This window comes from Cucurbita pepo, chromosome 1 (assembly GCF_057944985.1).
Source record: "Cucurbita pepo subsp. pepo isolate OVF chromosome 1, ASM5794498v1, whole genome shotgun sequence".
NCBI classification, from domain to species: domain Eukaryota; kingdom Viridiplantae; phylum Streptophyta; class Magnoliopsida; order Cucurbitales; family Cucurbitaceae; genus Cucurbita; species Cucurbita pepo.
The window spans coordinates 12713044-12726285 of NC_141798.1; the positions used below are offsets into that span (position 1 = coordinate 12713044).

General features: G+C 41.9%; 1 protein-coding gene and 2 pseudogenes across 1 annotated transcript; 1 reads left to right on the forward strand and 2 right to left on the reverse strand.

Annotated features, from left to right (window-relative positions):
• Window positions 1-1229: 1229 nt before the first annotated feature.
• LOC147794788 (uncharacterized) lies at window positions 1230-2816 on the forward strand (annotated as a pseudogene).
• A 3672-nt stretch (window positions 2817-6488) lies between these two features.
• Window positions 6489-7022, reverse strand: LOC147794789 (uncharacterized). Its single transcript, XM_087124053.1, has one exon. The coding sequence runs from the start codon at window positions 7005-7007 to the stop codon at window positions 6489-6491; it is 519 nt and encodes a 172-aa protein (XP_086980179.1). The 5' UTR covers window positions 7008-7022.
• A 993-nt stretch (window positions 7023-8015) lies between these two features.
• On the reverse strand, window positions 8016-11081 carry LOC111783991 (uncharacterized; annotated as a pseudogene).
• Window positions 11082-13242: the final 2161 nt, after the last annotated feature.

Sequence of the window (13242 nt, forward strand, 5' to 3'; positions counted from 1 at the left end):
TTTGCATAAAGAATTGAAATGTGGGTCAAACTTGAGGTAGAGCGTAACTCAAATTAAAATGGTGGGGATGGAACTGTAGAGTAAAAGTCAGTAATGCAAAAACCCAATGATTAATAAAATTATATAATTAATTTATATTATTAATTACATCTTTTTACGAGAGATTGATTGTTTGTACAATTCTCATAAAGAATTAAGATGTGGGTCAGACTCGAGGTGGGTCGTAACTCAGATTGAAATGGAGGGGATGAAGACTGCAGAGCAAAACTCTATGATGCAAAAATGATTAATAAAACTATATAATTAATTTATATTAATAATTAGATCTTCTTGACAAGAAATTGATAATGTGTACTATTCTAATAAAGAATTTAGCGTGGGCCAGACTCGAAATAGGACGTGACTCAGGTTGAATTGAAAGGAATGAATACTGCAAACCAAAAGTCAGTCTGCAATGCAAAAACCCAATGATTAAAAAAAAAATTATATAATTAACTTATATTAATAGAGAAATTGATTATTTGTACGATTTGCATAAAGAATTGAAACGTGGGTCAAACTTGAGGTAGAGCGTAACTCAAATTAAAATGGAGGGGATGGAACTGAAGAGTAAAAGTTAGTAATGCAAAAACCCAATGATTAATAAAATTATATAATTAATTTATATTATTAATTACATCTTCTTAGGATAAATTGATGGTTTGTACAATTCTCATAAAGAATCAAGATGTGGATCAGACTCGAGGTGGGTCATAACTCAGATTGAAATGGAGGGGATGAAGACTGCAGAGCAAAACTCTACGATGCAAAAATGATTAATAAAACTATATAATTAATTTATATTAATAATTAGATCTTCTTGACAAGAAATTGATAATGTGTACTATTCTAATAAAGAATTTAACGTGGGTCAGACTTGAGATAGGGCGTGACTCAATTTGAAAGGAAAGGAATGAATACTGCATAGGAAAAGTCCGCAATGCAAAAACCCAATTATTAAAAAAAATTATATAATTAACTTATATTATTAATTATATCTTCGGAGAGAAATTGATTATTTGTAGGATTCTCATAAAGAATTAAGACGTGGGTCAAACTCGAGGTAGGGCTGGATCAAATGGCTAGCATAACCAAAATAGTTGAGCTGTTTCATTGGTTGCGGCTTTCGAGTGCATTAGATTTGTTAAATTTTCTTTCTGAAATAATAATAAATTATTCCATTTGTAGAAATGAAACAAAAGATGACGAGAATCTTGAAGCTAGCGAACAACAGAGATCCAGGGAAAAAGCAAAGGAATGCCAAGGGACTTGAAGAAGGAAACGAAAGTTGTTGGTCTCGTTGGAGATCTATACAAAAATTACAAGAAGAATATGGTCATCTTCGAGATGAAATTGAGAGAATCATTAAACCTAGAATGGAAAAAAAAAAAAAAAAAGACAATGAGAAGATGTCTCTTCTTCATCTTCAAGCTCCAGCTCCGACTCTGAGTTAGAATACTTTTCGTCAGAGGAAATGAGCAATGGTAGTTTCTATTATTTACATAATGAACAGTCGAGCAGCTTGGGTGCTCAAATTCAAGCTGATTAACTAGAAAGAAAATTGAATAAAAGAATGAAGTCTTGGCTAAAGTTGATTCACTACATTGGAAACTAGAAAATGTAAGAAACCAAACTGGAAAACAGAAAAAACTAAGAGATATCCGAGAAAATGATTTTAATAGGAAATTTGAAAGAAGAATGGATGGAAAAGATTGAATTGCACAAAAGGTACTACATGAGAAAGAGAGAGTTCTTACCATGGATTAAGGACTTGGAGACAAAAGTAGACACTCTACATTACAGTAGAAGGGAAATAGAAGAACAGAACATTCAGATGAGATCAAAAAATCAGTGGCTCAACAACACTAGGAATTTCGAGTTGGAGCTGACATTGACGTGTAAGGAGACATAAGCTTCTTCTTAGATAATCGCCTTAGTAGGCTAAGTCAAGAGTTTGAAACAAAAAATAGATGCATCAGAGAACAAAATTAGGGCAAGATATGGAGCAATGTAAACAAAAATTTTCTCAGATTAAAAATTAAAATTATCTATTGAGAAAGAACCCTAAGGAAAAAGGACTAAATCATTATTGGAAGAAAGCAAGCAAGCGAAGAGCGGCTTATCAGACGTGGCTTTGAGCCTGATAAGCATAGAGAGGAAGATGGAAGATTAAGCAAAAGAGCTCCAACAGCTTGAAAGATAAAATTCGTCTATTGTCGCAAAGCAACTACACAACGAAAGCAGAAAAAAGTTCAGGGCGAAGAACAAAAGATACGAGCAAGAGGAGACAATTCAAATAAAAAAATCGAAATCATGAAGGTGAGCGGATGAAACTCAACAACATGAATGAATTTGGAATGGATAGAATAAACAGAAAAATTGTAGAAGATAGCACCAAGCTTCTAAACAGATATTAAGTATCACAAATAAGCTCACTCTCGCAAAATATTGAGTGAGAATGAGAAACAACGAGCTAAAACAACTAAAAACAAATTTAACTCGATTCATTGCACAAATGGAGAAAAAAAAAGAACAGAAGTTCATGCTTAGAGAAAAGGTATGAAATCTAGAAGCGAAAATAAGTAAAAAGGGAGGAGAGAACTCAACCTGATTCGAAGCCTAGGCCAATTGAAAAAGAAAATGATGAAAACGGAGAATAGTGAAGGAGAAGAAGAAGAACGTCCAAACTTGAAGAAGACAACCGAAAAGTGATTAGGGAAAAATGTCATAAACACAAAAACAATTTGATTCTCCCTAAAAAAAGAGAAAAAGATTGAACACAAAATAAAATAAAATAAAAAAGCTGATACAAAACAAAATAAAAAAAAGGAGAGCTATATATATATTTTTAAATGGTAAACTTCTTAATTTACTCTCTTTTTTCTTCCCTGAGTTTCCCTGAGTTGTGCCCTATTTTAGGTGTGGAGGCTAGATTTATTTTTTCCTCTTAATTTCCTCTCTTCCCCTTATGGTCCATTTTGCCATAATCTATGGAGCTATAACCCATGTATTTCATCTTTTTCTTCCTTTTGTAATACATTTTTGTCCGGCATCATATGACAACTTCGTCTTTGCTCTATTATAGGGGTATGGTTAATTTTCATTCTTTTATTTTTTTGTTTTTTTTATAGTCCATTAACGTGGAGAGATATCATTCTAAGAAATGCTTATAATATCTATGTCAACTCCTATTTGTACTATATGAAAATGAATACTCAATACTCAAGTGGGTAATCGTGACAAGAATGTGGAAATGTTTTCTTTAATAAGATTCAGTTGAAGCTCTTTAAAATTTTCATTCTTTATTTTTTTCTCTCTTCCAATACTTGAACAACAATTGTTACCTCATCAAAGGGATACTAGTAACTCTATAGTTGATTGTGTCCAGGAGTTTGAAGGAACAAAATGAAAAGGGAAAAGTAAAGAAAGGAAAGGTTGTAAATGGTGTGGTATTTTGTATTTTGTGAATTAATTTATTTTTTTTATAATTACATTCTGCAAAGGAATACTTTATCTTGGATCGGTGTATCATTTAAATAATTTCTTGTATTTTATAATAACCCTATCACAAAAATGTCTTTTTATAGCATTTGAATATTGCATTTTTTAAAATATGCTAAAAAATACGTTTGATATTGCATCTATAGCTAATGAGATTTTTTTAAAAAGCTCCATTTTCTTATTTATTTTTTATTTGAATTTTTTTATTCTATTGATTTTTTCTCTTTTTGTTTTCTTTTCTACCTTCGTGCATACTTTCCTTTTTATTTCCCCCCTTTCTTCCCTTCATTTTTCTCCGATTCCTTCTTTTCTCTTTTTCATCTCTTTGATTTCTTCTTTTTCTTTTTCCTTTTATTTCTGATTCGTTCCTTTTTCCTCTACTCTCGACAGAAAGTTTAGACAAGATTGTAAATGATGAAACTGTAACGACCCTAAAATTTTCACATATCCAGAGTCGCTAACGTCTCATGCTTACCTCTAATGCAGAATAAAAATCTAAGCATGCTCATCTTTATTAGCGGAAAAATTTAAAAGTTCAGAATACATTAAAACATTGGAAAACACTGCCGGACTTACGTGTTTCAAATATCGTGCTGGAGTTCAAAAAGATAAAATAAAACGATTACAAATTAATTAATTAATATAAATGAATGAAATGCAAACGCCCTATCCTAACCAAGACTAGGAATTAAATATGCAACTATCCTATGCACGCGCCACAGTCTCTGATCACGATGCCACCGTCAACTGTACATGGGAGCCTTGCCTTTACCTGAAAAACAATATGGCACACGGCCTGAGTATTTCGAAGAAATACTCAGTAAGTGACCCCACTACAGGGGCCATGCTAATGCAAACACATGCAATCATGAATAGGGACCTATCTCTAATCATCTTAGGGGTGGCCTCCAGTCTCGGACAAATTGGATGTGTAGTACTTCCCTACACACGACTCACACGTGCGAGTGTGAGTCTCCAGGGCGCTCGCACACCCCCTGGACCCTCTGGTCAAGCTAATCTGTAGCGACGTCCGGAGGTCAGCGGAACCCCATAGTGTCATGCGCCTCATGAACACCCTCATCTGTGTGCTTTCGCACCTGTGCGCATTCGCGCTCATCATAAGGTGCGCGTCCGCACTCATCGTCTCTAGGGGAAGTAGCCCTATGCTTATGAACATACAAAATGCATGAGGTCCCTCTAAATCCATCGTAATGTCTCTTCTGACACAACCCTCTAGTCTCATCTCTTTGTTACTCTAAGTAACGCATATCGTGGATATTTATATTAATATCATTTTCATGCTCTTAGGGTTGTGTCCTACGTCGATCTAACGACATGATGCAATATGGCACTCATCATCATCTAGAATGCTCAATATGGAAAACATCATCATATTAAGGTAAAATCATGCAATCATCATGCTCATCATAATGCCACAACGTGCGTCAAACATATTAAGCGTCACTCAACCAAATATGTATAAACTGGCACATATCATCAAGCATCATACAATTTATTTAGCCTATCCTATAGTAAGGCCACTTACTTGGTTGGCCTCGGCCGAAGTACTCCCTAAATAGCTAAACGTAAGCTCCCGTTCCGTGAGAGCTGCTTCCTACTTCGCTGGGTTTGTTTCCTATCACGCCGTTCACCACTTTCCGTTAGTATTTCACAATTAATTGACCTATAATTTAATAAATGTGAAATACGGCTCTAAAACGGCCTCGGATACCTTAATCGGGGCCGAAAACAGATTCGAGAGGGTCGAAACAGTGGAAACCAGGCTGAAAACAGGTGAGCCGAGCCGAACAGCCGCTAGAGCCGCCGGAGGAGCCACCGGAGGGAGCCCGAGCCGTTTGCGCCGAGCCGAGCTGAGGACTGCCGCGCCGCTGTGTGACACGTGGCAGCAGCAGAGAAAGCCACGTCGGGCGGTAGTGTCGGGTCGAAGCGCGGGTCGAAGTCCGGTTCGGGTCGTGGTTCGGGTCGCGGGCTGTGGAAGGCTACTGGGCCAAGGCTAAACGTTGGGCCTCGGCTTACTGGGCTGGGCCGCAAGTGTTTGGTTCGTAGGCCAGCTCAATTGGACAGTGGGTCTAGTCTGGGTTGGTTCAACTGAACCGTAGCTTCTGGGCCGGTTTGAGGTTTGGGCCGCTGTAGTTGGGCTGGGCCGAAGGCAGAGGCCAAGGGAGGAACGAGCTGGCTCTCCCGGGTTCTGGGTTCGGGTTGACCCGGATCCGTGGATCTCGTCTTCCTTACCCGACTTTGGCCGATTTTCCGGCGAGCTTTCTCTCTCCTTCCCGCGGCATTTCCGTTGCCGATTTCGGTCCTCTTCCTTCCCTTTTCCTCTTTGTTCGTCATTCTTCTTTCCTTTCTGGGAGTTTTTCGGCCTAAAAGCTCCTAAAAGCCATAGATCTAAGAATCGATTAAGAAACCTAACTTTCCGACCTCGGTTACCGACGACGACGCTTACGAAATAACACAAAATGCACCCTGAGTTATTGTGCTTTCGTTAGGGATCTCTCTTACGGTAGTAACAGGTCGTTTGGTGTCGGTTTAAGGGTGGTTTGAGGGCTCGTCGGAGAAACTGGACACTCGCCGACGTTTGTCCGAACTCTCTCTCTCTCTCTCTCGAAATTTTCTCTCTTTTCTCCCTTTGCAGGCGTTCTGAAGATGCTGGGCTGAGGGTGGGCGTGCTGTGGCCGTTGTTTCGTGTGGGTTCCGCGAAACTCGGCGGTCGCCGGAAAACTCGCGGGTTTTCCGGCGACTGAGTTTCTTTTTTTTTTTTTTTTTTTTTTTTCGTTTTCATTTATTTATTTATTTATTATATATATATATATATATATATATATATATATATATATATATATATATATATATATATATATATATATATATATATATATATATATATATATATTTCTTTCTTTCCCAGGTCGTTACATTATCTACCCCTAAAAAGAACTTTCGTCCTCGAAAGTCTCAAACTCTTGTACCAACTCGGGGTATTTCTCTCTTATCTCGTCCTCACGCTCCCACGTGGCTTCCTCACTGTTGTGATTCTGCCACAGTACCTTAACAAACGCAATACTCCTGTTGCGTAAGGTTTTTACCTCTCTAGCTAAGATTCTTACTGGTTTTTCCTCGTAGCTCAGATCTTCATTGAGTTGGAGTGGTTCGTAGTCTATTACGTGGATAGGATCCGTAATGTACTTCCTCAGCATCGACACATGAAATACATCATGTACTCCTGAGAGGGCTGGAGGTAAGGCTAACTTATACGCTACCGGACCAACTCGCTCTAGGATCTCGAATGGTCCAATGAATTTAGGACTTAACTTGCCCTTATGTCCGAATCTTAACACACCTTTCATAGGTGCCACCTTGAGGAATACTGGGTCCCCCACCTCAAACTCCACGCTTTTACGCCTTACATCGGCGTAGCTTTTCTGTCTACTTTGAGCGGTACGCATCCTCGCTCGAATTTTTTGGACAGCCTCATTGGTGAGTCGAACCAACTCAGATCCTACTAATTCTTTCTCTCCTACCTCGTCCCAACACAGTGGGGACCTACACCGTTTCCCGTACAGGGCCTCAAACGGTGCCATTCCAATAGTTGCTTGGAAACTGTTGTTATACGAGAATTCCATTAGGTGTAGTTTGGAATCCCAACTTTCCTTAAAATCTAGTACGCAAGCGCGTAGCATGTCCTCTAGAATTTGGTTTAAACGCTCCGTTTGTCCATCTGTTTGGGGGTGAAAAGCGGTACTAAAGTCGAGGCGGGTACCCAGTACTTTTTGAAGTCCGTGCCAAAACGCTGACGTAAAGCGTGGATCCCGATCCGACACTATAGACACTGGGACTCCATGTAGTCTTACTATTTCTTTCACATACAGTTGTGCCCAATTGTCAACTGTATATGTAACCTTCCCAGGTAGAAAGTGTGCCGACTTGGTCAACCTATCGACAACTACCCAGATCACTGTATAGCCCTTGGGCGTTTTGGGTAAACCTACTATGAAGTCCATCGCTATGTTTTCCCACTTCCACTCCGGTATGCTTAGGGGCTGCAACAACCCCGCCGTCTTTTGTCTTGGAGCTTTCACTTGTTGACAAACTAAGCACTTGCTCACAAACCCGGCTACATCCCTCTTCATGCTCTTCCACCAAAAGTGTTGTTTTAAATCTTGGTACATCTTAGTACCTCCTGGATGCATCGCAAATGGTGAGTTGTGAGCTTCCATCAGTATTTCCTTCCTTAAATCTTCTATTGCTGGAACACATAAGCGTCCCTGATACAATAGTCCTTCATCTGATGACTTCGAGAATCCATCTACTAGACTTTCGTCTAGCTGTCCTATGACTTTCTGTAGGTTAGGATCCTCTCGTTGGGAGGCAATAATTCTCTGCCTAAGCGTAGGTTGTACCGTGAGTCGGGCCAGCTGTGCTATGACTCCCTCGGTCGCTACAGCTATGTTGCCTCACTCGAACTCTCTTTGTACCCTTACTTCCCTCGTAATGAGGGCCGACGAGTGGACCGTCTTCCTACTCAAGGCATCTGCAACCACATTTGCTTTCCCAGGGTGGTACTTAATATCTACGTCATAATCCTTCACCAATTCTAACCACCTTCTCTGCCTCATGTTTAACTCTTTCTAGGTGAAGAAGTATTTCAAACTTTTGTGGTCGGTAAAAATTTGGGTTTTCTCGCCATACAGGTAATGTCGCCAGATTTTCAGCGCGAACACTACAGCGGCCAACTCTAGGTCATGGGTAGGGTAGTTCTTTTCATATTCTTTAAGTAGACGAGATGCGTATGCGACAACCTTGCCATGTTGCATTAACACACATCCCAGTCCTTTCATGGAGGCATCACTATAGACCACATATCCTTCTGAGCTCTCGGGTACTATGAGTACCGGGGCGGTTACCAATCTCTCTTTTAGGTTCTGGAAGCTTGCCTCACAAGCATCATCCCATCTAAATGGCACCCCTTTTTTTGTTAACTTTGTTAAAGGCGAGGATATTTTAGCGAAGTCCTGCACGAACCTTCGATAATATCCTGCCAATCCTAGGAAACTCCTTACTTCCGTTACCGTAGTTGGGCGTTCCCACTTTGTGATCGCTTCGACCTTGGTGGGATCTACAAATATTCGGTCCTTTGACACCACGTGTCCTAGGAAGGAGACTTGTCGTAACCAAAATTCGCATTTGGAGAACTTGGCGTACAACTTGTGCTCTCTTAGGGTGGTTAGGACTTTTCGGAGGTGTTCCTCGTGCTCTAGGTCGGTTCTCGAGTATATGAGGATGTCGTCAATGAACACAATCACAAACATGTCTAGGCATTCTTTGAATACCCGGTTCATTAACTCCATAAATACAGCTGGGGCATTGGTGAGGCCAAATGACATCACTACAAACTCGTAGTGACCGTACCTTGTCCTAAACGCTGTTTTTGGTACGTCTTTTTCATTAATCCTAATTTGGTGGTAACCGGACCGAAGATCTATCTTAGAGAATACTGTTGCTTCTCTGAGTTGATCAAACAAGTCTTCTATTATAGGCAGAGGATATTTGTTTTTTATGGTTCTCTTGTTTAGCTCTCTGTAATCAATGCACAGACGCATCGATCCATCTTTCTTCTTAACAAACAACACTGGCGCACCCCAGGGGGAAACGCTAGGTCGAATGAATCCTTTATCTAGTAAGTCTTGCAGTTGCGCCTTGAGTTCCTTCAACTCTGCTGGCGCCATGCGATAGGGTGCTTTGGAAATAGGCCCAGTTCCCGGCTCGAGTTCGATGACGAAGTCGACCGCTCGGGAAGGGGGTATATCAGGCAGGTCATCCGGAAATACATCCGGGAACTCGTTTACTATTGGCACGTTTACTAGGGTCTCTTCCTTTCCTCTCACGTCTACAGCACATGTTAATATAGCCCATCCACCTTGTTGGACTAACCTCTTTGCTTTCATCATCGAGACTACCTTGGGGGTAATCCTGGTATTTGTGCCTTTAAATTTAAAGGTAGGTCCTGTCGGTGGTGAAAATTTTACTTCCTTTTTGCGACAGTCTATACTAGCTTGATTTTCAGCTAACCAATCCATGCCTAGTATGACGTCGAAATCTGTCATGTTTACCACTATCAGGTCAACGCTTAAAGTTTGGTTCCCTATGATTACTTGGTCATCCTTTACTCTATCCCTAGACACTAAGTTTACCCCTGCAGGGGTGCTTACAAACATTTCATGCAATAAGGGTTCTAATTCGAACCCTGCTTGTACAACAAAAGGCATGGAAATAAAGGAATGCGTGGAACCAGAATCAAATAAGGTAAAAGCGAAATGACCTAAAATGGATAGTGTACCTGTCACCACGGCATCGGACCTCCCAGTGTCCTTGCTGGCTGACGCGTATGCCCTAGCTTGAGCTCGCGGTGGTGCTGGTTGATCCGTTCGCTCTACTACTCTGGGCGGGTTTGCTTGTGCTGCCGCATTTCCGGCCGTGCAGTTCATGGCGATGTGCCCCTCTTGACCACATCTATAACACGCTCGGCTGCCAGCCATGCACCTCCCACTGTGTAGTCTTCCACAGATAGTGCACCCTTTCTCTCTCCTCCCTCTGGCCCCATCTTGATTCCTGGGGTTCCTATCAGTATGTCGGGGAGGGCGTCGCTCATCCCATCTAGGAGCGGGTCTGTTATTGGAACGGTGCCTACGTGCTGGTGGTGGACGGTCAGAGCCTCCTGATTCATGAGGACGCTTCTGCCCAATTATAACTGGCTCTTCACGTCGTTTCTCATCCTTTGGTTTCTCTAAAGCCTTGGCAGTTCTCAAGGCTTCCTCATAGGTCTTTGGGTTGAACGCCTCCAACATGCGGCGGATTCTTGGTTCCAAACCCAATATAAATTTCTCTGTCATCTTTTCCTCAGTGTCCACCATGGACGGTGCAAACCTCTTGAGTTTATTAAACTCTCGGTTGTACTTCTCTACTGTGAGTCCTCCCTGTACCAGGTGGGCGAACTCCTGCTGCCTTTTAAGTCGCTCTGACTTAGGATAATATTCTTTAAGGAAGGCCTCCTTAAATCGTTCCCAGTTCATTGGTCCCCCTTCTTGGTTAAGGAGGGTTTTGTTATCTCTCCACCATATCTCTGCGTCCTTTTGTAGGACGAAGGTTGCACAGGCGACCTTTTGGTTCTCTGAGCACTCCATAGTCTCAAAGGTGGTTTCCACCGCTGCAATCCACATTTGGGCTTCTATGGGGTCTACTAGGGAACCAGTGAATGGTCGAGGGTCGTATCTCTTGAAATCCCTTATCCAGTTTGAACATCTAACAGGTTGTGGAGGGTTTACTGGGGCATTGGCCTGAGCAGTGGCCTGTGCCTGTGCCTGTGCCTGTGCCTGTGTCTGTGCCTGTACCTGTGCCTGTACCTGTGCCAATGCCAACGCCTGTGCCTGGGCCTGTGCTTGGGCTTGTTCCTGGGCCTGTTGTAGACTGGCTTGCTGATTGGTTATCAAGGTTTGAATTAGGGCTTGGATGGAGTCACACATTAACCTAGTATTAGCATCTACTCCACCCACTGGGGTGCAGCTTCAGGTGCGACTTGGAGTGGTAGGGTAGGCTGGGGTGGAGGTTCTACTTGTGGTGGAGGCTGTACTGGTGGTGGAGGCTCAGCTTGTAGTGGAGCTAGAAGAGGTAGCTCAACTGGAGGTAAGATTGGGGGCGGCGTAACTGTTACCGGCCCAGTCTCTGATCTTTCTTGAGGTGGGCCCTCTACCGCCACACCTCGTCCTACTTCTCTACAACGGGGTCGCCCCCTTCCTCGTCTTCCTCTACCTCTTCCTCTTCCTCTTCCTCGTCCTCCGGGCATGGTTCTATAAACCAATATAAGGTTGCTTAAGTCTAAGGCCTCAATACTAGGCATATATATATATATAACAATACGCACACTATACAATACATCGTAACGCCAAAGAAGTAAACATTCATCATGCTAAGCATCATATCATGCTACTAACAAAATTACTCAGCATGCAACACATGACAGCATACTCTTAAATAAATACATGAAATATCACAACCATTTCAGTAATGTCAACAAAAAGAAAAAAAAAAATGCATGGGAGTTTTAAAACATTTCTCTTTTCTTATCTTATGCAAGGCGTACCTGATGGTGACGGGGCGTCGACGTTGGGACCGTGGAGCGTGCCAAGCCTACATCGTAGGCTAGTCTACACAATCTAAAACCTAGAGCTCTGATACCAACTGTAACGACCCTAAAATTTCCACATATCCAGAGTCGCCACTAACGTCTCATGCTCATCTCTAATGCAGAATAAAAATCTAAGCATGCTCATCTTTATTAGCGGAAAAATTTAAAAGTTCAGAATACATTAAAACATTGGAAAACACTGCCGGACTTACGTGTTTCAAATATCGTGCTGGAGTTCAAAAAGATAAAATAAAACGATTACAAATTAATTAATTAATATAAATGAATGAAATGCAAACGCCCTATCCTAACCAAGACTAGGAATTAAATATGCAACTATCCTATGCACGCGCCACAGTCTCTGATCACGATGTCACCGTCAACTGTACATGGGAGCCTTGCCTTTACCTGAAAAACAATATGGCACACGGCCTGAGTATTTCGAAGAAATACTCAGTAAGTGACCCCACTACAGGGGCCATGCTAATGCAAACACATGCAATCATGAATAGTGACCTATCTCTAATCATCTTAGGGGTGGCCTCCAGTCTCGGACAAATTGGATGTGTAGTACTTCCCTACACACGACTCACACGTGCGAGTGTGAGTCTCCAGGGCGCTCGCACACCCCCTGGACCCTCTGGTCAAGCTAATCTGTAGCGACGTCCGGAGGTCAGCGGAACCCCATAGTGTCATGCGCCTCATGAACACCCTCATCTGTGTGCTTTCGCACCTGTGCGCATTCGCGCTCATCATAAGGTGCGCGTCCGCACTCATCGTCTCTAGGGGAAGTAGCCCTATGCTTATGAACATACAAAATGCATGAGGTCCCTCTAAATCCATCGTAATGTCTCTTCTGACACAACCCTCTAGTCTCATCTCTTTGTTACTCTAAGTAACGCATATCGTGGATATTTATATTAATATCATTTTCATGCTCTTAGGGTTGTGTCCTACGTCGATCTAACGACATGATGCAATATGGCACTCATCATCATCTAGCATGCTCAATATGGAAAACATCATCATATTAAGGTAAAATCATGCAATCATCATGCTCATCATAATGCCACAACGTGCGTCAAACATATTAAGCGTCACTCAACCAAATATGTATAAACTGGCACATATCATCAAGCATCATACAATTTATTTAGCCTATCCTATAGTAAGGCCACTTACTTGGTTGGCCTCGGCCGAAGTACTCCCTAAATAGCTAAACGTAAGCTCCCGTTCTGTGAGAGCTGCTTCCTACTTCGCTGGGTTTGTTTCCTATCACGCCGTTCACCACTTTTCGTTAGTATTTCACAATTAATTGACCTATAATTTAATAAATGTGAAATACGGCTCTAAAACGGCCTCGGATACCTTAATCGGGGCCGAAAACAGATCCGAGAGGGTCGAAACAGTGGAAACCAGGCTGAAAACAGGTGAGCCGAGCCGAACAGCCGCTGGAGCCGCCGGAGGAGCCACCGGAGGGAGCCCGAGCCGTTTGCGCC

Excerpts from the sequence above, each read along its gene's own strand:
- LOC147794789 (XM_087124053.1), bottom strand. The coding sequence starts at position 7,007 with ATGCGTACCGCTCAAAGTAGACAGAAAAGCTACGCCGATGTAAGGCGT.